The 26,710-nt window shown below is 33.5% G+C and overlaps 2 protein-coding genes across 4 annotated transcripts; one reads left to right on the top strand and one right to left on the bottom strand.

Moving 5' to 3' along the window:
• Positions 1–281: 281 nt before the first annotated feature.
• LOC113696112 (protein REPRESSOR OF SILENCING 3-like) lies at positions 282–3,849 on the bottom strand. 3 transcript variants are annotated; one of them, XM_072055975.1, is made up of 5 exons: positions 3,450–3,849; positions 2,399–2,623; positions 1,766–2,188; positions 1,473–1,661; positions 282–1,400 (listed from the first exon to the last, which is right to left on the bottom strand). In XM_072055975.1, the coding sequence occupies exons 1-5, from the start codon at positions 3,696–3,698 to the stop codon at positions 771–773; spliced, it is 1,716 nt and encodes a 571-aa protein (XP_071912076.1). In that variant the 5' UTR covers positions 3,699–3,849; the 3' UTR covers positions 282–770. The 3 variants fall into 3 exon arrangements, with proteins under 3 accessions (XP_071912076.1, XP_027071255.1, XP_027071256.1); XM_027215454.2 differs by having other exon boundaries at positions 282–1,661; XM_027215455.2 differs by lacking the exon at positions 3,450–3,849 and adding an exon at positions 3,131–3,427 and having other exon boundaries at positions 282–1,661.
• Positions 3,850–21,202: 17,353 nt separating this feature from the next.
• On the top strand, positions 21,203–24,529 carry LOC113696951 (coniferyl alcohol acyltransferase-like). Its single transcript, XM_027216329.1, has 2 exons — positions 21,203–21,643; positions 23,558–24,529. Exons 1-2 carry the CDS (start codon positions 21,203–21,205, stop codon positions 24,527–24,529), a joined length of 1,413 nt encoding a protein of 470 aa, XP_027072130.1.
• Positions 24,530–26,710: the final 2,181 nt, after the last annotated feature.

Genomic DNA, 26,710 nt, shown 5'->3' on the forward strand with positions numbered 1-26,710 from the left:
TTCCATGGAAGGAGAAATTACTCGTCAAGCCTATGATGTTACCCGTATATGCTTTATAAATCTTCTTGCAAATGCTTCTATACTTCAATTTAAGCTATTCTTTCCTTCCATTGCGACTAAAAAGGTAGGGAAAGTGACAGAGAAAAAGAGCAGTAGCCCCGTTTAATACCTAGGATTTACTTGAATTCCCCATAATAGGTGATACTTTATATGATGAGGCATGTAGCATCGAAAGCATTGGTCTTCTGTTTTAACTCTCAACATCAATATGTAATCAAAAATTCTGCAAGACAAACAGTAATTGAATTTCATATAAATTAATCGATACTCCACAAATGAAAAATAGAAAGACTCGCTGCTTGAACCTATAAAGCTTTAATAACAGTTGCCGCTAAGTGTCACCGGTTTTGGCTGTCAAAAAGAGCCACATCTGCAAGATGGAACATAAACATGCATTGACCATTAAGAAAAAGTCGCCTGCGTTCAAAGAAACGAATTGTGTTAAATATTTTTGTGTAGCAGGGCTAGCTAAAATTGAATCATCAAGACAAACAGCAAGTTCTTGCAGAAATGTGCAAGGTCCAACTCAAGACAACCCAGCAGTGTGAACCTCATCTGGTGGTTGAGTGAGACCACATCCAACAATGTCACGTTTTCTTGGATTGGGAATTTAGTGCTAAGCAAAAACCCCAAGGACATCAGCTAGCGGTCTCTACCAAAGAGTTATAACCCTTAATCGAGGAACATTGCATTTCGTTGCCTCTTAGCACTCATTTTTTCTTGACCCTTTTCTTCCGTGAACCACTTACTGCTGCTTTAGCCTTCTTCCACTCTTTCATGGAGGCAGCACTTCTCTTAAAAGTAAAGGTTTCAGGCATTCCACGGTCTCCCATAGAGGTCCTCTTTGCCTGTATTGGTTGTTTCTCACTGAATGGTAGATTGTAGGCATCGTTGCTTGACTTACCTCCCTGCAGCTTCTTTACTGAATCTAATTGGTTCTGGCTAGCATGGTTAGTCTTTGAATCAGCTAAAGAATATTTTGGGATATCAACTACAGGCTGAGATTTAGAAACATCAGTGATGAAATCACTTTTATCAGTCTTCATAAAATCCTGCCTCCTTTTTGTTGAAGTTGAACTATCAGTGACATTAAATTGTGGAATCTCTTGCTTTTCTAAATTTAGACCAGGCAGAATCTGAGAGATACTGAACGAGCTGTTACTACCAACAAGCTGCATCCACGAGGATCTGTTTAGGAATGAATTACCTTCCCGTCCCTTATCAATTCCTGCATTTGGCGTACCACAAATGGTTTCAGTAGATTCATTCACCACTTTAATCTGGGATGATTGGCTTGGCGGGTCTTTGCAGTTTAGCAGAGTAGAACTATCTGGTTTCGACTGCATTTCTCCTCCAGTATCATTACTTTGTAGGATATCAGATATACGAAAACTATTTTCTCCGTCACTTACCAGATCTCTCCTTATAGACTTTTTACGCACATGATGGTAGCTTGGTTGTAGAACTCCTGCTCCTGGTTCTGCGACTTGATCTGGAATAGTATCAAAATCTTGAGCTGCTTTCCGCTTCTTCTTGGAAAGCACAGTAGCTTTTCCCTGATTTTTATGAATTCTCTGCAGGGATCTGGATCTAGAAGGTTCCTAGACATGCAGAAAAGAAAAGGAACTCAATCTTGAATCGCGAAAGATAAGTTAATCTTGAATTAAGGACGATGTAATTGTCAGTAATTTGGAGATGGAGGTACCTGGTTGCCACTAATTGCATTTTGTTCCCAAGCATCTGCTGTAGTGATACCACTGTTTGACCCAGCAACCATGTTCATAATAAGGTTATCTTCATCAGAAATTTGATCTCTCTCCTGATCGACTTGAATATCATCAACTGAGTTCCTTGAGACGAATGCCTCCATAGTGAATCCGACCTTGGTACAAGCAGTCTCCGAGGTGTTCTCCCTCTCAAAAAGTTTGTTCATCACTGATGTCATCATGTTCAGCTCTTCTTCATTGATCCCATCATTTTCATCCTCTCTATGAAAAGATTTTTTAGCTGCATCTGATGAACCAGAATGCTCCTCACAATCACAAAGGTGAATTGGGAGAGGAGGAACCTCAACCCGTGGAAAACTGTATTTGTGCTTTCCAGTTCCTTTCAGAGGCACAGGTTTCACCTGTACAAGAAAGTCCAAATAATGTGAGCTTGGCATAATGACAAGAGTACCGACCTACTTAAGGGCCTAATTCTGCTGCTGGCGTTGAAAAGTTGCATAATGCAATCATGCTTTATTTTGACGGACATCCAAACCTATTGATAAAGCGAACAAATAGGTAATAAAATTTCCCAATATAAAAGTTTATATCAGACGAAACAAAGGCACAACCTTCCTTAGCTTAGGAAAGAAAATTCTGAGTTGCGTATTTTCCAAGTTGTGGGCTTTCACCGGTTTTTCCAAAGAAGGCATGTTTACAATGGCATCCCCATCAAAACTGTTGGAATCAATGGAAAGCTTGGCATCCTCATCCCACTCACGCCTCAATCTAAGTATGTAGTGTTCTTTAGCCTTCTCAAGTCTGAGCCTTCCCCCTTTCCACATACATCCATTATACTGTAGAGATGCATATTAGATGATTAGACTATAAAGCCCATGCCTGAGAAAATAAATTGAAAGTAAAAGCAAGATAGCTGTCAAACATCTAAAGCTATAAGATACTTCCTTGACCCCAAATTTACACAATCCTCAAATAACAAGTTTTGTTTATGGTACTTCATATAATATTCTTCGAATTTCTAAAGCTTAATATACTAGATGCAATTCTCAATAGCCATATTATTTGATCATAGCATGTCTCAAGTTCAATTCCTTTATATACAATTCATCATGATTTTCGGCATGCGTATCTTCACATTTCAGCACTTTTATGCATCATTATGAAGTTATTTTCCCCCTCAAGCGACAGCCCCAATGCCCCTGCTTTTCAATGCATTACTCCTCATGTTATGCAAAATTTCCACCATGAACAGCTCCCCTAGAAGAAACTAAACAACTTGTAAATCCTATTATGTGCAATGCTTCAAAATCTTTAACATATGCCACAATTGCTATTCATTTTACCTCGAGAATGCATCTACATCATTCCGTCATCTACTTAACAGCAGCATCATACAGTTGTGGCAGCGACTTCAACAACATTACAAAATCAATGCATGAACCAAGTGCACTACAAAAAGCAACTTAAGAACTGACGACTTAACCAGAAAACTAACAGAAAAGATTTACAAAGAAAATTGACACATTAGCCAGAAGAGCACTTAAAATCACTGCAAAACTAACAAAATCCCTGAAAACCTCCAAATTTCCTGAAAATAACAAAAATCCAGGAGATAAATTAAACGAAATTAAAACATAAAACATGAAGAGAGAGGAGAGAAACCGTGCTGAAGAGCTTGGCGAGGCCTTTGTCAGAGGAAGGAACGAAGTCCAAATAAGCAAAGCTGCGGCCTTTGGTCCGTACAATTTCAACGGATTCTACAGAGCCCAACTGGGGCGAAGAGAAGGTGTTTTTCAAATCTTCAGCAGTTACATTTCCTCCCAGTCCCCCAACGTATATCCTATGTGACGCTGCAGCTGTGGCCGCCGCAGCTCCACAGCCGCCGCAGCCACCTTCTTCTTCTGTTCCCATTAATTTTGCTTCTATCGCGCCAAAATTGTCGAGTGGATTTCCAGGAAATGGAAAAAATTGTGAACCAATTAAAAGAACCGGGTAGACTTTGTTCTTCAATTAGGAACGCAAAACCCTAGTGCATCATCTATCAAGTCGGGCTTTCCCCTATTTTACCTTTCTCTTTATCTATTTTTTTTCCTTGTTTTATTTTATAGTTTTACTATTCTAAGCATCAGTAAGTTTGTTTGGACAAAGATAATTTGGTTTGCAAAATTTATTCTCACAAATCCCAATCACCTTTTTATCTTCTCAATCACCTTTTTATCTCACATACATCACATCACAAAAAGTGTTACAGTAAATATCTCAAATAAATCATCCAAATAAACTCTTATCCAAACAAACCTAGTGTTTTTTTTATTCTTTTTTTTTATAATAATAATAAAAAAAACACTGATGCTTAGAATAGTAAAACCATAAAATAAAACAAGGAAAAAAAAAGCCAAAGTGTATTTTTTTTTTTGAGCATCAGTGTTAAAAATAAAAAAAACATTACTGTCTCGAAGAATTGCTTATGGCTTGAGCTGTTAATCGGACTTTTTGAATTGCGTCCAGTTTTGGCTTACAAATTATATGGACTTTCAGATTTTGGGCTCATATTAAAAGGTTCAAAGTTAACTGACACATCATATGAGATTCAGATTCAATTGAGTTTGTTCCAAACTCAAAATTAAATACATAATTATATATATTTTATATTTTATAATTATAAATTAATACAAATTTATATATAAATTATTAACATTTTATGTCATAATATGTATAATTATAAATTATAAATAATATATTATTATTATTATTATATATATTACATATATAATTATACTCATATATCAACCGAATTTTAATTAGGTTTGAACATAATACGATCCAATCTTGGTTCATATGTAGTTTGGACCTAATATTTAGGCTCAAAATCTACCCGACCAAATTAAGACTTAGGTTCAGTAAGCTTTTTGTCGGGATAAACGGGCTGAAGTCGAACTAATTCAACCCCATTGATAGTTTTAGTCGTGACGTATTGATATAAGAGTAAATAGCGAGAATGATGACTAAGCTATCTAAAATGACATGATCTGTTGATTGAACTTTTTTTTTTTGGCCAAAAAAGTAATTTCAATTCCTTTAAATGGACATTTTGGAGCACTCTTTGCTGAATTAATCGAAAATGACCTGTAGTTTAGGACATTTTTATCCCTAAAAACCTAGAATAGCAAGTAAAAATGTGTTTCTTTTCGATTGTTTTATAGGCTAAATTAGTCAAGTGAAGTGATTATTTTGATCATTTACTCATTTTTTTTAGTGTAACTGGGAACTCGAGACTTTTTGCTTACACTCCTTAAACTATTCAACGCATCCCTACCCCTCATTTTGGGCATTTACACTTGATATAAATACACCAAACGACAAATGACTTGAGAGTGATGGAGATAAACTAAAAGATGTCTCACCTCTTTAATTTTAGAATTTTCATGTTTATTTCTATCAAGTAGAAATGTCGTGATTTTCAATGGCTTTTTATAGGTGAAATCTAAAATTTTTTGTGTTTTTACCTTTTTACACGTTTATATATTTACATTTCAATTGTGTTAGTGTTTGGATTGTTGTGCATAATAATCACTAGCAAAACATAATTACATAGTGCAACAACAATTAATCTGTCTCAAAGAAAGTAAAAAATTCCATCCAAAAAGTAAAAGAGTCAGATAATCCCCCTAGATTGGCAATTCAAAAGATTTTGAGTTACAGCTCACAGGATGGTCATTTACTCTTAAGAATACAATTGGTGCTTCTAAAATCTTTCTTTAGAAAAATTTCAATATAAATGGCATGTGAAGATTACAGATGTAAAACAATTCAAAACAATTCCGTAAATCTCTATGATCTCATGAGATTGGAATTTAATATACCCTAACATTAATCCAAAATCTATTTTGTTAAACTCTCTTGATCTAGGGTGAGAACACCACTAAAAACTTACGTAATATTAGACCATAAAATATCACAAATATTCAAAAATTTGAACTTAAAAGGATGTTTAATAGATCAATTAAGTATTTAAACTTAATGGATTAAGTGCTTTATTCTATTAGGTTACTGCATAGTTGAGAGTTTGCTAACTAATACGTCTAGTGCAAAAATTTTATGGCAACCAGTTTAGATTCCTATTTTTAAGAGTTTTTGTAAGAAAAAATGTATCGATTTGATGTATATGAGGTAAAAAGATGATTGAAAAATGTATTCATGAAAAATATAAAAATTTTTCTGCAGAAAACTACAATCCAAACAAGGAAATTCAATATACACTGAAACAAACAAAAACCTACTTTATAAAACTCTCTTGACCCACGCAAAAACATGCCATTAAGAATTTTCACAATATTAGACCATCACAAAATGACAAATATCGGAGAATGTAACAAGGAAATTTGCTGCAAAGTTTTGAGTTTGCTAACTAATACACGTCTAGCTAACAAGGAAATTTCATTGTAGAGACTCTACTTAAGCTATGCTACAAAATTCCAACAATTGTAAGGTTGGAAAATGGCAAACTATACGACTTCTCTTCTTCTTCTTCCCCTTTCTTTTTTCTTTTTCCCTTTTCTAATGAGGATGTTTGGAAGGTAGACAACATGTCATCGTCCACAAATCCCTAATGAACAAAAAACAGTTGAAATTTAGATTCAAACCATTTTTTTTTTCTTAATGCAAGTGTCCAAACTAGTCCCACTCGGTGACCATTTAACAAAGTTCTAACCGGTGCTGCTCTTCAATGGATCACTGTATCCACATGATTAAAAAGTGTTATTAGTACTCTCTTGTTACACATAAATAAACATATGGATAAACATCAAAATTTTCTTTCATTTATCAAGTTGTTTGCTTCTCCTTTTGTGGACCACGAAATGAATAAATATTTGTTGCCTCCAAAGTGGCAAAGTCTTCCATGTTCATAAACTTTGTACTCTCTCTTTGAAATTTGGAGTTTCTAGGAAGAATCTATTTGATATAGCATGCTTGGCATCAATTCGGTATAGTTTAGATGTCAAGGTCTAATTTCATATGGTATTATCTTAAACTAAGGGGTTGGTTCATGCATTTTCCATCTCTTGCTTCTTCTTTCACACCCCTCTTTCACCCAAAAAAAAAAAAAAAAACCTTGAGTTGTATTGTTATGCATTTTATGCACTGGTCAAAAAAAAAAAAAGAACAGTTTTCAATGTACTCAAATATAGGTCTTAAACTATCCTTTGCTGAAAGATTGAACCCAAAAAAAAAAAAATAGAAAATGTGGAGTTATCTAAAGATTTCAATGCGCTCGAACATAGTACCAACTACCAACTTATCTATCAATTTTTTCAATTGACATTTTGGACATATGTGCCATTGACAAGAATCTTTCTTTAGACATGTTTGTAAAATATGTACCATTGACCAGAATCTATCTTCTTTATTATTATTCTAATTTTAAGTTAGCGTCACTTGTTTTCTTCTAAAACCTCTAAAGAAGCTATCTTGTACGGTATAATTAAAGCTTTTGGCGGTGAGAAGAACAAGTATAGCTCTAATATATACTTCTTAGGTACGGTGCAAATAGGTATGAACCCGACCAGCCAACAAAACCATTCATTATAATCATCGAATTCTTTTCTTAATATATGCTAATTATCTAAGGTAATGTCAGCCAAGAAATGCTTATCATCCGAGGAAAAACGTAGACATGTGTACATACATTCATCAAAACTTGTGATATTGGAGGAACAGCACCAATCAAGATTCAAGATACAGATTGAAAAATGCCACGATTTGTATGGCCAGTCAAATTATGAACCTATGTTGTTGATTGTAGGTTTAATCAGTAAGGTTTAATGCAAGTGAATACGGCCACGTCAATTTTTTTAACCTTTTTTCCTCAAACAATTCGCAACGGATCTTCTGACGTCTCACACCCTTTGTCACTCTCTGTCCTACTTTTTATTATATTGCTATTTCTCCTTCACAAACATCATGTTTTAATTCTTTTTTGTTTTAACATCATGTTTTAAAGTCAATTTTTTTAACCTTTTTTCCTCAAACAATTGGTACTGATGTACAAATACTTATGGGTAAATTACGTATAACCCCCTTGTAGCTTTGTATAATGCTAGATGATCCTCCTTAAGATTTCAAAATACTCATTTAAACTTTCCCTAGGATTTTATGTAAAATGAAAAATGGACAAAATGCACAATGAGTAACAACGATTATATAAGACGCACTCCAAAAATGTGTGTGATAAAATCATAATATCTACTTAATTTTCTTATAGTTTGCATAAATATACACTTTACCCTTCTTAATTTTTATATTTGTCCACTAATTCCCATGTGGTTTTATATAAAGTGATTAAGTCGTTGTTTAATTTAGCATTTAAGTAAGGGTACTATTGGTATTTCAACTAATGATATTACATAGACTATTTTCTGTCGAATTTTCGCATTACATGAAATCATAATAAGGTGTAGTGTACATTTTGAAACGTTAAAGGAGTCATATGACAATAGATGAAATCAGAAAAGGGTTATTTATAATTCACCCAATATTTATTTATTGAATGATGAAGTGGGCAGAGATGGTTCGATATGGGAAACTATGAGATGCATTTCATATTCACGCATGCGGAGGTCCAATCAAAAGTTGTAAATGTATATATATGTGTGTTTATATATATGTATGTATATATACACCTTGTACAATCATATAAGTTTTCTTTTATTATAATTTCATTTAATATTTTGCATCCTAAAACCTAATATCTTTGTATATCTCGTATAGTTATCTATGACATCTAGGGACAAAACTAGAAAATATACTTTGAGGAAGCTATTTTTATACACATGCAAACTTTGCAGTCAAGACATAAGTTTTTGAAAGTTTTTTGGGCTCTGAGGGAGGGGGAGTTCAATTTATAAAGGATACTGTTGAAAATCTTCAAAACTTAAGGGGAAAAAATGATTTTGAAGAACTTTGGTGGACGGTTTTCATGCAAGATATGCGATATTTTGCTTCTTCCAATATCCAACATTCCAACCTATTTCACTTTTTCCTTCCACACCCGTCTACTATTTGGTAACCAATCCATTAGGGAATACTAGGCCAGGATTTCCCCTTTCCCAGTTCCTTGCTGGAGGATAAAGAAGTAGTAGAAGAAAAGAGATGGACCTAATATCCAGGCTGCAGCATCGCTTTGGCGGAACAGCAGCTCAATTGTCTCCCTTCACACGCAATGCTATGCTGCTAGAACTGATTTGCTCGTTTCCTTCACGTCTAACAACCAAAAGATTTTATGTGTTCCTAAGAAGAATACAATTAGTGCTTCTAAAATCTTTCTTTAGAAAAATTTCAATCTAAATGGCATGTGAAGATTACAGATGTGAAACAATTCAAAACAATTCCGTAAATCTCCATGATCTCATGAGATTGGAATTTAATATAACCTAACATTAATCCAAAATCTATTTTTAAACTCTCTTGATCCAGGGTGAGAACACCACTCAAAAATCACAAATATTAAAAAAAAAATTGAACTTAAAGGATGTTTAATAGATCAATTAAGCACTTAAACTTTTAAGTGCTTTATTCTATTAGTTTACTACATAGTTGAGAGTTTGCTAACTAATACGCTTATCGTGAAAATTTTTGTAGGAAAATATATCGATTTGATGTATGTGAGGTAAAAAGGTGATTGAAAAATGTGTTCAGAGAAAACATAAAAAATTTTCTACAGAAAACTACAATCCAAACAAGGAAATTCAGTATACACTGAAACATACAAAAACCTACTTTATTAAATTAAAATCTCTTGACCCACGAAAAAACATGCCATTAAGAATTTTCGCAATATTAGACCATCACAAAATGACAAATATCGGAGAATGTAACAAGGAAATTTGCTGCAAAGTTTTGAGTTTGCTAACTAATACACGTCTAGCTAACAAGGAAATTTTATTGTAGAGACTCTACTTAAGCTATGCTGCAAAATTCCAACAATTGTAAGGTTGGAAAATGGCAAACTATACAACTTCTCTTCTTCTTCTTCTTCTTTCTTTTTCCTTTTTCCCTTTTCTAATGAGGGTGCTTGGAAGGTAGACAATATGTCATCGCCCACACACAAACACTTTGCAGCTGTAGTTACAAATCCCTGATGAACAAAAAACAGTTGAAATTTAGATTCAAACCTAATTTTTTTTTTCTTAGGGCAAGTGTCCAAACCACTCCCACTCGGTGACCATTTAACAAAGTTCTTACTTGTGCTGCTCTTCAATGGATGACTGTATCCACGTAGTCACATGATTAAAAAGTGTTGTAGCACTCTCTTGTTACACATAAATAAACATATGGATAAACATCAAAATTTTCTTTCATTTATCAAGTTGTTTGCTTCTCCTTTCGTGGACCACGAAATGAATAAATATTTGTTGCCTCCAAAGTGGCAAAGTCTTCTATGTTCATACTACACTAAGCAATTTCTAAACTAGCTGTCAAGGTCTAATTTCATATAGTATTATGTATCTTAAACTAAGGGGTTGGTTAATGCATTTTCCATCTCTTGCTTCTTCATTCACATCCCTATTTCACCCAAAAAAAAAAAATCTTGAGTTGTATTGTTATGCATTTTATGCACTTGTCAAAAAAAAAAAACAGTTTTCAATGTACTCAAATATAGGCCTGAAACTATCCTTTGCTGAAAGATTGAACCCAAAAAAAAAATGTGGAGTTATCTAAAGGTTTCAATGCGCTTGAACATAGCACCGACTAACAACTTATCTATCAATTTTTTCAATTGACATTTTGGACATGTTTGTAAAATATGTACCATTGACGAGAATCTATCTTCTTTATTATTATTATAATTTTAAGTTAGCGTCATTAGTGGTTAATAACAAAAACTACCAAAATAATTAGAAGTTACTGACTCATGACATAGTCCATGATGGTTGATAACTTGCTAGTCCCATATTACTTGTTTTCTTGTAAAACCGCTAAAGAAGCTTTCTTGTACAGTATAATTAAAGTTTTTGGTGGTGAGGAGAACAAGTCTAGCTGTAGTATAGACTTCTTAGGTACGATGCAAATAGGTATGAACCCGACCTGCCAACAAAACCATTCATTGTAATCAACGAATTCTTTTCTTAATACATGCTAATTATCTAGCTAGGTAATGTCAGCCAAGAAATGCTTGTCACATACATTCATCAAAACTTGTGATATTGGAGGAACTGCACCAATCAAGATTCAAGATACAGATTGAAAAATGCCACGAATTTGTATGGCCAGTCAAATTATGAACCTAGCTATGATGTTGATTGTAGGTCTAATCAGTAAGGTTTAATGCAAAAGAATTCGGCCACGTCAAATTTTTTAACCTTTTCCTCAAACAATTGGTACTGATGTACAAATGCCTATGGGTAAATTACATATAACCCCCTTGTAGTTTTGTATAATGCCAGATGACCCTCCTTTAAGTTTCAAAATCGCCATTAAACCTTTCCCTATGGTTTTATGTAAAATGAAAAATGGACGAAATGCACAATGAGTAACGATGATTATATAAGACGCACTCCAAAAGTGTGTGTGATGAAATCATAATATCTACTTAACTTCGCTATAGTTTGCATAAATATACACTTTACCCTTCTTAATTTTTATATTTGTCCACGTAATCCCCCCTGTGGTTTTATATAAAGTGATTAAGTTGTTGTTTAATTTAGCATTTAAATAAGAGCACTATTGGTATTTCAACTAATGACATTACATAGGTTATTTTCTGTCAAATTGCACTTTACATGAAATCATAATGAGGTGTAGTGTACATTTTGAAACGCTAAAGGAGTCATACGACAATAGACGAAATCACACAAGGATTATTTATAATTTACCCAATATTTATTTAATGAACGATGAAGTGGGCAGAGATGGTTAGATATGGGAAAACTATGAGATGCATTTCGTATTCACGCATGCGGAGGTCCAATGGAGAAGATGGAATGCAATTTCGTAGTATACGTACAAGACGGCTTTAGACATTGAAAGAGTTTTTTTTTTTTTTGGCCAGACAAAGGGAGACACATGCTTCTTGGATTAGAGGATTTTTTTTTTTGGGCGGTGGGGGTTGGGGGGGGGGGTTTGTAGGGGCGGATACAGATAAATTTTAATTAGGTGGTTTTTTATTCGACATTTATTCTGAGAATTTTAGATTTTTGTGTAGGTTGAAGAAAAACAATTAAAATATGGTTCATGTACAAATGCATACGTTACGTTGCTACATGCAAATAAGATGGACTACATTTGTTTGAAGTGATGCAAAACGGCATGCCTAAAGGGAAAGAAAAAAAGAAAAAAAGGAGAAGAAAAAGAGGAGAGGATGACGAAGGATTGACTGTACCTATATGTTAGATAAGAAACAGAGCAAATTTTATTAATGAATTGTTTGACAATCAGCCAGCAGAAAATTAAGGCTGAATGAAGTCTGGATTGACAGTGTTTTTTTTTTTTTTTTTGTCATTAATCTTGATTTACTATTTTAGATAGGGCTAAATTATGAGGAAAGGTAGAAAATTAAGGAAAGCAAAATTGGTTCTGATTTTCGGGTTTTTTTACTTGTATAATGATCAGTATAGGAATTCTTTTAACGTATTTGGAGTTTTTTTTACTCCCTTGTAAAGCAACTTGTTCCTATAAATCAATGAAATGAGTTTCTTTGCTCAAAAAATTTTTGTCCTCCTTTCAACAATACATTTTAGTGTTTTTATTATATTTGTCTAAGGGAATCTTATGACACCCTTAACTATATATAATGACGGTCCAGAAAATATATTTTGAAGGATCAACTTGCACACACATGCACACTTTGAGATCAAGACAAAGAATCTTGAGTATTTTTTGGTAGGTACGAAATTTACTTTATAAAAAAGATTTTTGAAAATTTTAAAATATTTAAAGGGAAAACAAATAATTTTCAAAGACTTGGGGGGACGCCTGCCCCTTCCCGAGTCCGTCCTTGCCCTTAACTGCAACCAATGGTCCAAACAGTGCCTTAAATGATTGATTTGGTCACCGAGAATTAATTATTCCTGTATTTACTATATTAACTAGTCAAATTTGGTGCTTAATTGATTCCAATCTCCTAGGTTTTGTTCACCATCCACAAAAGGTTCTCTTTTAAAATTAAAATATCCTACCCAAAACATCACAAAATTATAGACCATAGTTAACATTCGGTCTGTCTAACGGGTGCTCTATAGGCACTCGTTAAGATGTATTTCAGATGTTATATTTTAGAAATATAAGATTATTTAGGAAAAGCGTATGAATGCAACAGAAAACAATAATTGTTAATATGTACATATACACAATAGATTGGATGGAATACGGGTGTTTTAACGAGTGTTCATACTGCATCCGTTAGAAAAACCCTTTTACATCTTAGCCAACTGCAACCAATAATATATATACACATACTTAGCAAGTGGATTAGATATTGGGAATCTTTTGTGCAACGTACAATTCCAATTAGATTACCTGTAAGAAAACATTAGATTTTGTTTGGCATTTAAGAGTCTTAATCACAAGTCAAGTCCACAAGCTAAAGAAAGGATTTACTCTGCTAAACAACATCATACATCACATGCATGCACAAAGTAGGTAGTACGTACTCAAACCAAAGTGCATTGAGATATAAATTATAAACAAGTCTTTTCTGTTGGCCAAACTATATAAACATACAAAAGTTGATGGATGCAGCCACCCTCAGAGCTCAAAACCCTCAAATATTATTATACAAGGAGCCGCCCTCCAAAATTCCTTAAATATGCTGTAGGTCATATGGGAAATAATTTATATATATATAGCTATATATATATATATATATATATATATAGCTATGCTAGTTTGTTCAACATACTAATTATGATTTTATCCATAGTTATTTCTTTTCTCTTTAATTTTTCCTATAGCAAACCGACTCCTATATGAGGATTAGTGTAATTAGGGTAAAGATATTAACGAAGAATAAGAGAAAGTTAACCACCATTAAAGTTTTACTCATAAAAAAGAAATTAAACCTCCACTAAAATTCATGACACATGTAGTTACTCAATTCGAGTCTTTAATTTAAGTAAATCTTACATTACAAAGTTTAGTAAATTCTACCTTTGTTCAATGTAAGAACACACTGGACAAAGTTTTAGTTATATTAATTATCTAGCTAATATTCATTTGGTAGCAGGTCACATGTGTTTGTTTATGTTTAGGTGTAATGTATAGTTTTTCTTTTGTTGGTCGTGCATAGGATTATTTTCTTAAATTATCACTACAAAAGAAGGGCCTCTGAAAATAAGGTAATCCTTTTAAATATTTTACTACGCTTCATTTACCACAATATATTTCGTTTGTTATATTTCTTGTGTTTGCCCTGAACTAAAATCTCGGGTCAGTCATTGCAAATATATGTAGCAAATTGAAGAATTGAGTTTTGCCATAAAGAAATATCCAAAAAAAAAAAAAAATTAGTCTTATTACTATCAATATAAACAAAAGGCATGTAATAGAAAAAAAATACCAGTACATCACTAATATAAACTACATAGGGAATAGAAAGATGTGCATGAATTTATTCTGTTACACCCTTATTTATTTAGGAGGAAAAATTGTCTTAATGACTGTAAATTGATTTTCAACATAATTTTATTGTGAGTTAATAATTTGATTTTATACATGCAAGATCTCTGCTGCTTTATATATAGCCCAAATCTGCAAAATTAGCTTTCACCATTAACAAAGCATTATTTGCTGCTAGAGTTTTAACTTCGTATGTATAACATATATTCATTACATGTTAGTATCCTACTGAAAACATCATAAAATATTGAACCATACTTCAAAAGTTTAGCCCGATGCAAGAAAGAATATTTGCGTGCTGCAAGTGGTTTAGATGCTTGGGAATATTTGCCAAAATTTAGCTTACAACCACCAAGTATATATAATTCCTCTAAGAAAACCACAAACCAGGCACAAACATTGGTCTACGACGCAAAAACAAAGTATTAGGTAAACTGTCACATGCACTGCACAAACACACACATGCAGCTTTCACCATGTACAGCGCATAATATTATCGCTTTTACAAGACTCAAGTCACTATGGACAACAATATCTAGAAAACATATATATACACACACACACACGTTATCCCTTCACTTTTTTTTTTTTTAAAGTGTAAGTGGGAAGGGTTGAAACTCGAAACCTGTCACCTACACTCATTTCCGTCATACCATCCAACCCATCTTTCTCGCCCCAAAATGCCTTTATCTTGAAGAAGCTTGGTGGTGCAAAAATCCAATTGTTGATAATTGCTCATAACTTGCTCGTGCAACATACACTCCAAATCTATAGGAATGGATTAATGTCTCCTCTACAATTGGCTGTAAATTGATTTCTCACCTGTCGTCACTTCTAAATTTAGACAATCAACAAATATCAGTTCTTTCATTCTTGTTCTCCAATTTGTAGTTAGCATTTGGCTTCTTTTTCTGGCTTTCTAACTTTTTCCTTACACTGCTATTTCACTGTCGAAGAGCAGGACAGAAAACTTGCCCCTTCAATTGTTTCCGCTAGATGCACAATAATGTCTTGAACATGTTATAATTCATAACAAAACTAGTATAATATCCGAACATGAATTTAATATTAGATGCTGTTTACTAATGCCCTTATTGGTTAATTAGTCAATTGCGTCGATATTATTGAAGCGCTGGACCAAATATGCTTTTCTACAGACGAAGGATTTCGGCCAATTAAGAATCCATCTTCTTGGACGACAAAGATTGTCCTGCAGGTAGGCCCTTTTTTCCTATATATAATATATATTTCTCTGTGAATTTTGGTGCCAGAAAAAGATAACAGTTTAAAGATTCAGAATATTTCTTTGCATCATTTTTGCAGACAGGAGGGACTGGAGTACTACAACTTTTTCGAAATGGTCATCAACCAGATAAGATTGTATATCCACCACCGTCAAGTGACCATTCTGCACAGGTCTTGGGAAAGAGAAAAGGAAATAGATCAATCAATCATGAATGTGACACATAGCACCTTAGGATTTGATTATTTTATAAATAGCTTAACAAACATTTTCTTATCTCATCGTAATAAATATTGAACAAGTAACGACATAATTTCTAGAGCATTGATTAATGCAAAGGTGCCTAAGCACCTATTCAACTATTTCTCTAGGTTGGTGGTAAATATTGGAGTGACTTAACATTTGCTAAATAGCTTGGAAGCAAATGAGAGGCTTGTGGAATTGAGGTGAGGATGAGGGGGATAATTTGGGACTCTTTTCAAGTTTAGTATCGTTTTCAAAAAATTATTCCAAATAATTTACTATCCAAACAAACTCATTCTGGTAGTATAGCAAACTCCAAGCTAGCGGGATTTGAACTTAAGACTTCTAAATCTTGGAGTTTTATACCTCATCAGCGACTATGAAGTTAAATAGAATTTGAAAAGAATATGCACTCAAGATATTTTAACCATGATAGATATTTTTCATTGCGGTAGGTTTTAGATTTAACTATGACAAAGACTACAATTTTTTTTCTATAAAATATCATAATTTCATTAAAATTTACACCAGCCTATATTGAGGTGGGTTAAAATTCATCTATATTGGGGTGGTCTTTTTTTTATGTGATGTCAACAATTATAATCAGTTGCTTGTAAATATATTCAAGCATAAATTAAGCCCTAAATGTGCTCAACAAAGCATATATTCCAAAAGACATTGAGTATATTATTAAATATTTTTTTATCCTCCCACAATTCTCCACGTCCTTTCTACGTCGAATTGTGAGATATAAGATTCAAACCCTGAATCTGATAGTGAAGAAAACTCTAGCAGCCTTTTCCTAGCGTTAAAATAACTTCAGATAGCTAAACAATTAAGTCAACAACATTATAAAATTCCTATAGCATTAATCCCAATCAGTGACTTTTAGGGGTTTTGAACCTGTCTATCTCATCCATATATGTTGGAATAATTAAACCAAATTATTTAAAAGTTTAGTACTTTTAGAATTAAATTTATTATTTAATAATTATATTAGATTTGGTATTTCAATTGATTAAGGAAATAGAGTTGGATTGTGTTTAGGTATTAGTATTATAATAAGTTCTATATTTTTAAGTGTCTATTTAAAGGCTTGATGTCCGACTATTCTTGTTGATGAAAATTAGTCTTTGATTGAATTATTCATCCTCCCGTGCCTTCTTTATTCTCTTTGATATTTTGATATCTTCAGCCGTTTGAATTCTTTGCTTCTTCCATTGAGACTAATAAATTCCTGGAAGTTTACACTACGTTTGTTTCATCTATATCCACGGCTGTATAGAGAGTTTCCTTGGTTCATTGGTTTGTGAGATTTTAATATTATTTTCGTAGCATGTTCTTTTATACTAATAAATGGTATGAGAACTCTAAATTCAAGAGGTTGACCCTAGGGTGTCTATAGTGCCTGTGCCATAGTAGGGGTAGCGATATGAAAGTTGTGGTAAAGTACTCGTATATTGGAGAATTAGACTACGAAGGTTGGTCTTCGGTACTCATTCATTGATTGACAATTAGGAAAAAATTGATCCTAATTGGATGGAGGTGTAAAAAGAGAAACTCTATCAGGATTATTGGTACTGATAGTGATAAAAAAAATTTTGGTTTGCATACTTTATTTGGCGTAATTGATGAAGAAAATTTGACAATTAAAGTTTTAATTTGAATGAAAATGTGCATGAAAATGCTTGTAGGGTGGATGAATCTAATGAAAATTTTTATAGTGAAAAAATTAGTAAAAAAAAAAAAAGACATGATTTATTGCTTAAGGATTGTGGGGATATTCATTATCCAAGGAAATATGGTGGGTATGATTTTGAATGGGTCAATATGGAATAATCCTTCAATCAGGAAGAATTAGCAGTGAAATTGTATGCAAAGAACAAATCTCGTCTACTTCCATGCATGAAGAAGAATATAAAGATTAATGGCAAATTGGAGTTGTAGTCAGTTACACCATTGTAGAGATTGCAATTGCTATTCAATCTCGTTACAGCATTGGAGATGACAATATTGAAAAGTTTAGTCGAAAAGAGACAATGTTGGAATAATTAAACCAAGTTATTTAGAAGTGTAGCAGTTTTAGATTTAAATATATTGTTTGATAATTATATTAGAATTTTTATTTTAATTGATGTATGAAATAGAGTAGGATTGTGTTTAGATATTATTATTAGAATAATTTTTATAGTTCTATGTGTCTATTTATGGACTTGATGTCCGACTATTCTTGTTGAGAAAAATTAGTCTTTGATAGATACTCCCGTGTACGTATTTGATATTTTGATATTTTCAACCGTTTGAAATGTTCTTTGCTTGTTTCATTGACTGATCAAAATTTGATATTTTCAACCGTTTGAATTTTTTTACTTCTTGCATTATGGCTAATCGAAGTCTAGGAAGTTTACGGTTCCTTGTTTCATCTATACCCATGACCGCATAGACGGTTTCCTTGATTTGTTGGTTCATGAGATTTCAATGTTACTTTTGCTTGTGTGTGTGTGTGTGTGTTTTTTTTTTTCGGTACTAACAATATATACTCAGTTTGCATGAGATTCAAACTTTAATTTCTATGCAAATCGTTTTCTACCATGGTTTCCATAATTTTCTTACCCCCATGAACACCCTTTTTCTGTTCTGCAAAGTGTCTATATATCAGCATGGAATTGATCTGTAAGGTGCCGTGTAGTTAGAGGAATGTGGGCTGGAACCATTTGTCACTGATGTAAACCTTCCGAACAACTGTACAAAATTACAAATTTGAGCAAGATATTTGAACACAGTCACACATGACATGGAAATTTCCTATATATATATATATGTAAAGGAGTTGTTGAATGATTCTTGTGTGATTTTCATCTGACGTTTGTAGGGGTGTTTTGGAAATAGTAGAATAGTAACAGTATTGATTAAGCAAAGTGCACAAGTTTCTGCTACCTAATTTTGCATTGTTTTCCTACTGTACCCTTTGGTAGAAAAATGAAATCAACTCTAATTTTGCATGCTTTGCCATTGATTTAGCAAAGTGGGTAGAAAAACGAAATCAACTCCTCTCAAGTATGTTCAGCTAAATTGATTACACAAATTAAATGCATTTAAGACAGTATTAGTGTGCTCAAGCTAAAGATGAATGTTTGAATTGTAATGATAGAAAGCTTCGTCTTCTTCATTCTTAAAGCTCAAAAACCATTAATTTAGCTCTTGCAAGGAATGGCACTTATTTGAATCAATAACTACAGCACATTGATGAGGCCATTAAAGTGTGAGAGGGGAAGAATCATTTGAGGTGAACGTTGATCTCCCATCTTCTTCAACATTTGCTCATCAATTTGTAAAGTAGGTTACAATAATGGCTGTTAATAAGATACAAAAGTATGGATTCAAATGGCTCTATTGCACAGTATCAGAGTTGGGTTTGTAGAGATATGCTCAATTTTGCTCTTGCTTTTTGGTCTATGGGATGTATAGCTTCCATTCGACAATCAAAATCATGAATAAACCTTTGTACTTACTATTGCAGGCGGGTGAAGTGTGGAGCGATCTCGCTCTTAGATTGCACTTTGTTGCTAAGATATAGGATAACTCTGTATTCCCACTTGATGCATGTCATTTGTTGATTAAATGTGATTGCAATTGTACTTGATTCACTTGAATTGTGTGCTCGAATGAACAAGTATATGAATGATTGTTCCACTTTGAAAATTATATTGCAGTTGATGCAATTTATTGGTTCAATAGTTAAGTGACTGAGATGTTATGTATGGATAGAAATTGCCATTTATTATTTTTGTATTGAATTTCATAGACTTGATAGTTGTTTGATGCAAGTTAGTGTTTGTAATGAGGAAAATTTATTTCCTCTCTAATTATTTGTAGATGCATGTATTGATCAAAATAATGGTTTTTAGTTGTAGTAGTTCAGCAAACAAATAGTATATCTAGATTTTCTATGTTTAAGAGTAGGGCTTGTGGGTTGAAATTTAGGATGGATCAAACAAACAATATCGATAAACTTAATGCTAAGAAGCAACTTCGAAATCAAAAGGCAAGAAAAAGATATGCATTGTTATCAGTGAAAGAAAAAGATAAAAGTATGATAGAAACAACGAAAAATAAGCGTAAAGCATAGAAAATACAAATCCGTTCTGTTGAAACAACTGAACAAAACAATGGTCTTGATTGAATAACCCAACTTTGTTTGAAAGATTAAATGTAAGGAAAAATGATACATATGATAATACCATCGGCTTGCATTTGTACTAGACATTGAAAAGGAAAGTAGGGGACCATGCCAACAACCTCTGATTATTATGTGATGCCAAGTTTTTTAACCACACTACAGGTATCAATATTCACGCTTGGCGTGTGCAACGGATCTTTTATCCCACATTTTGTGCCACTCTCTATTCCATTTTTTATTATATTGCTATTTCTCGTTCATAAACATCACATTTTAGTTTTTTTTTATTTCCATAAGATCCAATAACTATTAATTGAGTAATGCACAAAATTTAACAAAATGCATTAAAAAAATGAGATTCTGTATTACTCAATTAATAGTTATTGGATCTTAAGAAAATTAAAAGAGAACTAAAATATGATATTTATGAAGCAGAAATAACAATATAATAAAAAATGAGACAGAGAACAACACATAGTATGGAACAGAAGATCCGTTGCGCTTTGCATGGAACTTCCCTCTGGTCCCGTCGTACAAGAAAGAAATACTTAGCGGAAATTTTTGAATTTAATCCCATTTGTCACCGCCTAATCACCAATAGAGAGTTGTCACTATTATTTACCGTACAGTAATTCCATAATTCAATATACAATTTTGCTTGTTCCATACTTCCATGTGCTTAGATTACCGGATATTCCTGCATCAAAAGGTTCCAACCATTTGATTCCCTCCGTAGTCCTCTTTATTAGATCCGCTGAAATCTTATAATGCACATGATTCTGATCAATCTGTTCGTCTTCTTTTATTCTTTAGACAATTCCTTCTTAACTCCATTGTAGGACTACGGCAATACATTGTCTGCATCCAAGTTTTTTTTTTCTTTTTCAAAATAAGAAGTTGCATTATTGTAAGGTAAACCCAAAAATGCCAGCGAAAACTACGACAAAGAACCTTAAAGGCTTTTACAAAATGCACCCAAAAGTGGGGTCATTTGGTACCTACCGAAAAAAAAAAGGTCAGTCCCTCGACCACCCCACCTTATATATTGTACACTTTCTATACAGCACTTCTATCCATCAAAAGTAATCTCTATTACTCTTTTGTGCCCTGTTCATCCTCGTGATCATCTTCAAGATCATGGGTTCTTGTGGTTTTCTAGTAAATGTGAAGAGAAGTGAGGTTGTTGCAGCAGCTTTGCCGGTGCAAGAGCACTGGTTGCCAATGTCAAACCTAGATTTGCTCCTACCTCCTCTGGATGTAGGAGTTTTCTTCTGTTACAAGAAAAACAATGATACTACTAGTATCCCTGAGAAAAACCTCACGACTACTCCTACCGAAAACATGGTTGCTACCGTCAAGAAAGCTCTTGCTCAAGCACTTGTTTCCTTCTATCCTTTTGCTGGAGAAGTTGTCCAAAACCGCCTTGGAGAACCTGAGCTTCTTTGTAACAATCGTGGGGTCGATTTTCTCCATGCTTATTCTGATATTGAGCTAAAAGATCTTGATCTCTATCATCCTGACACCTCCATTCATGGAAAGTTTGTCCCATTCAAGAAGCAAGGAGTGCTTTCTATTCAGGTAATAATGTTGGAAATTCTTCATCTATATATCGTTTCCCCTCTCCAAATCCAATTCCCTATTCCCCAGCCAACAGCCCTCTCTCCCCTTATTGTTCTTCTCTTGTTTTGTTTAACATTTTTTGCAGTAACCCTCCATGCAAGTTCAATTTTTTAAGCCTTTTTTGCGAATTTAGCGACGGATCATATCCCTGCATTGCAGTCCTCACTCCGAAATTCATCATTTCAACCTTCAACTCAATCGCCCAAGAGTTTTTCTTGCTCCGTTCCTTTGCCTTGAATTATTCGGACCTCTGCCTTTTTAGTTAGTGTGTCATTTTTTGTTTTCATGGTTCATACTAATGGTACTTAGAGCCTCCCTTGATTATATATTATCTTCATTAGTTTACTTTTCTATCATTTTTTGAGTTTTAGCTCTTTAGTTTAGGATGAGACTCTCGAAACATTCATGTGTTTAGCAAAACTTAGGAGTAACAAAAGTATCCACTATGAACAACATTATCTTCTCATAAGTTCAAGGTTCCAAATAATCACTACATCTGTCCCTTTGTTATTGACTTTGTAGAAATTTTAACAATGACTTTGTTGAAAGTTTAAAAATGAATGATAGAATGAATCGTGCAAATTAACTGGTAAGGCACTTAGATGTAATCGAGAGATCACGAGTTTGAATTACTAATGAGTAGATGATTTTGTAATTGAGAGCTCACAAGTACGAGTTATCAACATGTAGGCAAAAAATCACGGTTGATCCTTCTGGAATATATATATATATACATATATATATATATATATTGGTGCACAATAATTAGAATTCAAGAAGTGTCCAAACTTGGATCGGTGAATGGAGTACTCTTTCGACCAAATTTTAATTAAATATGTTAGATTTTCTAATCATTATGAGTTGTCATATAGGCCAAAATAGGTTGTTTTAACTCCAAAAGCTTTGCCTCCGTTATAACTCCTGAATAATAAAAGTCAGATTTACAGTTATAAAGATGCTATAAAGCTGGAAAATGTTAAAAAAAAAACGCCAAGTAGACAAGTATTACTGTGCAGCTTATTCGTTTGAAAGAAAAACAATTGATGCAGCAGTCATGAAGGTCCTTAATTTATTGATGGCTGCTTGAAAGAGATTCTTGACGCTATAACCAACAGATCTTTATTCTAGTAGTGATGGCTTCTTGAAAGAACTGGACAATAATATGTCAACATTTTCACAACAAAAAAAGAAGGGAAAATTCTGCTACAATGTAGATAATTAAACGTATTGCTGAAGCTCGTATCTGACAAAGAATCATGTCTAGAAAAAATTATCCAAGTGAGTGTTGTATTACTTTCACCAACATAATTTGCAATGATAACATCCTTGCTTTCTTGAAGATAAGGATTAGAATCAAAATTGGATGACACGATAGGCAGTTGGTCCAACAAATCAATTGTCTGTCATTATCAAAGTAAAATCACTTTGGAGCAAGTCAAAAAAAAGTTCTTGTTTGTTTTTACGTTTTACTTTTTTAGTCAAAATTTTTAAAGAAAATTAGATTTAAGTAGGGAATGGCAATTTTTGTTGGTATGTTTCCTGCTCTATGTTATGTAATATGTTTGTCCATTTAACAACCATCCTAATACACCGGCCAATATACTACCACATAAATTTATGCTATATAATTTGTCGTATACAAAACATCTTTACTCTGGACTATATACTACATATATTTATAGTGCTATATAGTTACTGTATACATATCATTTCTACACTGGCTATGTTTGTATAATTTTCTTTTTTAATCTAATACTATCTTATTTTCCTTCTTGTATTGTTTCCTAGGATGAGATTAACAGATGCAATGCATCAACTTAATTTGTTTTTTTTTTTTTTTTTGTCAAAACATCAACTTAATTTGTTATACAGGTGACAGAACTCAAATGTGGTGGCCTAGTGATTGGATGCACATTTGATCACAGAGTAGCAGATGCTCATTCTGCTAACATGTTCTTTACAGCATGGGCAGATATTGCTCAAGCAAAAGGCACTGCAACTTACACTGCACCATCCCTCAGGCGCTCATTGTTGAATCCCCGACGCCCTACTACCTACGATGCAGCAATCGATGACTTGTACGTATTATTGTCATCTTTACCACCACCAAAAGAGCTGAAAGCTAGCGATGATCGCCTCTTGAGTCGCATCTACTACATAGAAGGGAAAGAAATCGGACAACTTCAATCCATGGCTAGTTACAATGGATGCAGAAGGACGAAACTCGAGTCTTTCAGTGCCTTCCTGTGGAAAACCATAGCAGAAGGGAGTTGTGCACAAATTAAAAAAGTTAACCTAGGCATTGTCGTCGATGGACGTAAAAGGCTAAAGGGGAGGGATAATGAAGAGAAAATTTTTTCCATGGAAAACTATTTTGGGAATGTGCTGTCAATCCCATATGCGGAAGCAAGTGTATGTGACCTCAAGGAAATGAATCTTGATGGGGTGGCAGATATGATCCATGCATGCATAGAGGGTGCAAACAAGGAAGATCATTTCTTGGGGATGATTGATTGGGTTGAGGAACACAGACCGCAGCCAGCTGCTGCAGCAATCTATTGCAAAAACAATGAAGATGAAGAAGCAATTGTGGTTTCCTCAGGGCTACCGTTTCCAGTGGCTCAAATGAATTTTGGATGGGGAATGCCTGATTTTGGATCCTACCATTTTCATTGGGGTGGCCAGACTGGGTATGTCATGCCTATGCCAAGTGTGAGTAGAGAAGGAGATTGGATTGTTTACATGCATCTCATGAAGAAGCATTTGGATATTGTGGAATCTAAGGCCGCTCATGTCTTTAGGCCTCTGGATCCTGCTTATTTGAAGATGAACAAAGGTTGTTAGATGTAACTTTTCTCCGCATTGAAAAAGAAAGGAAAAAAAAAAAAAAGATAACTTCTCTCCACATTCCACATTCCAAGGGTAAAGCTCTTTCTACCAAAAATGTATTTTATTTGGGTGCTAAAATCAAGAGACCGAAAGACCATTTTAAGTATGTAGAAAGGTCCAAAAATCTCCGCCATCAGCATGTAGTAGTTTAAGGATGAAGTCATTGCATTTTTGCAGGGCTTCATCCTTAAATTAGTAGAGTGGACCTTTGTTTGTAATCAAGTCTTTTTCTATTGATGTGTTTGGCCTTTGGAACTCAACTTCTTTAAATCTATATTCTTCACAAGTTCACATTAGTGTGTACAAAAGCAAATTAGAGGGCAATCCTCAGGATACTAATTTAAAATGTAGCTACTAGCAAGAGACAAACATTTGAAGACAATAATGTCATTAAGCATTTTTAGAGGTGTGAGACTCACATAGTGACATAGAAGGTAGAATTGGTATATATAGAATAAAATCAAACTTGTGACTTGTAAACATGAAATACCAACTTTACACCACAAAAATAACCTTGTGTCATGTCGAAAAGGCCCTAGTCTAGTGACTAAGGTTAGAGTTTTAGGAATCAAAAGGTTGTGAATTCAAATTCCGCTTACTTCTTGAAATCCCCTCCTCACTTTCTGCTGGAAACCCTCCTTCAGATTGGAGACTTTTAAAAACGTTACTTCTTTGAGATTCATCACAATTATAAAGCAACCGTAGTGCTTAGCATCCCGCTATTTATAGGCCATTTCCTATAGAAAATCAAAATCAAATTTGAAAAGCATTATGGGTCCGTTTGGATAGGAGATTATTTGAGAAAAAAATTATATGAAATAATACTATAACACTTTTTCTGATATGATGTAATATGTGTGAAATAAAAATGTGGTCGAAATTTTTTTTGCAAATCTTGAAAATTATATTTAGAGTACAATCTTACACTTATCCCTTAATCACCTACCACATCAAGGTATTCTAGGTGGCTAGTCGGCTAGCCCAATCACAAATTAGATCATCGATGCCATTTAACTAGTGACAACCCAGTGCCACTCCTTCGTCTGATTAAATTAACTGGATACTTGGCATAATTTCAGAAATGGCACTGAATTGCTATTAAAAAAGTGGCACCGAGGATTTCACTTGCCCCAACCAAAGCACAAGTCAGGTAGAAACATTTAGATTTTGCTTGGCATTTAAGAGTGTTAATCACAAGTCAAGTCCACGAGCTAAACCCAAAAAAAGAAGAAGAGGAAGAAAGAAACCACTCTAGTAATCAGCTTCATGCATCACATGCATGCACAAAGTAGGTAGTACGTACTAAAACCAAAGTGCATTAAAGATATAACCGTGTCTTTTCTGTTGGCCAAACTATGTAAACATGCAAAAGTCTACACTAGGACAGAATTAAGGCCGCCACCTCCAAAATTTCTTAAATATGCTATGGGTCATATTAAATTTTTTTTTATGTAAAACTACGCTAGTTTGTTCAACATATTAATTATGATTTTATACATAGTTACTTCTTTTGTCTTTTTTCCTATAGCAAACCAGCTCATATATGAGGATTAGTGTAAGGTAAAGATATTGACTAAGAATAAGAGAAACACTACAAAAAATAGTGTTTGGATTGTAAATTATTTGAGATATTTTTACTGTAGCACTTTTTTATGATTTGATGTATGTGAGATAAAAAGATAATTGAGAAGATAAAAAGGTGTATTAAAAATTGTAATAGTGATGTAAGCAAATATATTTGGGCAAATAATCTCCTGCCCAAACATGTTAGATCCATTAAAGTTCTACTGCCACTAAAATTCACAACACATGTAGTTAGTCAATTCAAGCCTTTAATTTAAGTAAATCTTACATTACATTTAATAATTTCAGTTTATTCTATTTTTTCTTCTTTTTTTTAAGAAAAATGTAAAATTTTTATTCAGGAAACAGCAATTCAAACAGGGGAGGGGGTAACGTTATTTCTTTTTGTTCTTTTTTTTTATAAATAAGTATTTTATTTATTTTAAGAAAATTTTGGCAGAGTTTCCCCTTATAAATGGACGAAACTCCCTACCAACAAACCCAAATTTTGGCAGAGTTTATTCTATTTTTTCAATAACTAATTAACATTGTCTTCATTACTCTCATATAATT

The sequence above is a fragment of the Coffea arabica genome, chromosome 6e, assembly GCF_036785885.1.
Source record: "Coffea arabica cultivar ET-39 chromosome 6e, Coffea Arabica ET-39 HiFi, whole genome shotgun sequence".
NCBI classification, from domain to species: domain Eukaryota; kingdom Viridiplantae; phylum Streptophyta; class Magnoliopsida; order Gentianales; family Rubiaceae; genus Coffea; species Coffea arabica.

Bases quoted from the DNA above. Each gene is read 5' to 3' on its own strand.
- LOC113696951 (XM_027216329.1), top strand. From the start codon at position 21,203: ATGGGTTCTTGTGGTTTTCTAGTAAATGTGAAGAGAAGTGAGGTTGTT. The intron at 21,644-23,557 runs GTAATAATGTTG...TTTGTTATACAG, and splicing joins AAGGAGTGCTTTCTATTCAG to GTGACAGAACTCAAATGTGG.
- LOC113696112 (XM_027215454.2), bottom strand. From the start codon at position 3,698: ATGGGAACAGAAGAAGAAGGTGGCTGCGGCGGCTGTGGAGCTGCGGCG. The intron at 2,189-2,398 runs GTTGTGCCTTTG...TTTCTTGTACAG, and splicing joins TCTTTCCTAAGCTAAGGAAG to GTGAAACCTGTGCCTCTGAA. The intron at 1,662-1,765 runs GTACCTCCATCT...CTGCATGTCTAG, and splicing joins ATGCAATTAGTGGCAACCAG to GAACCTTCTAGATCCAGATC.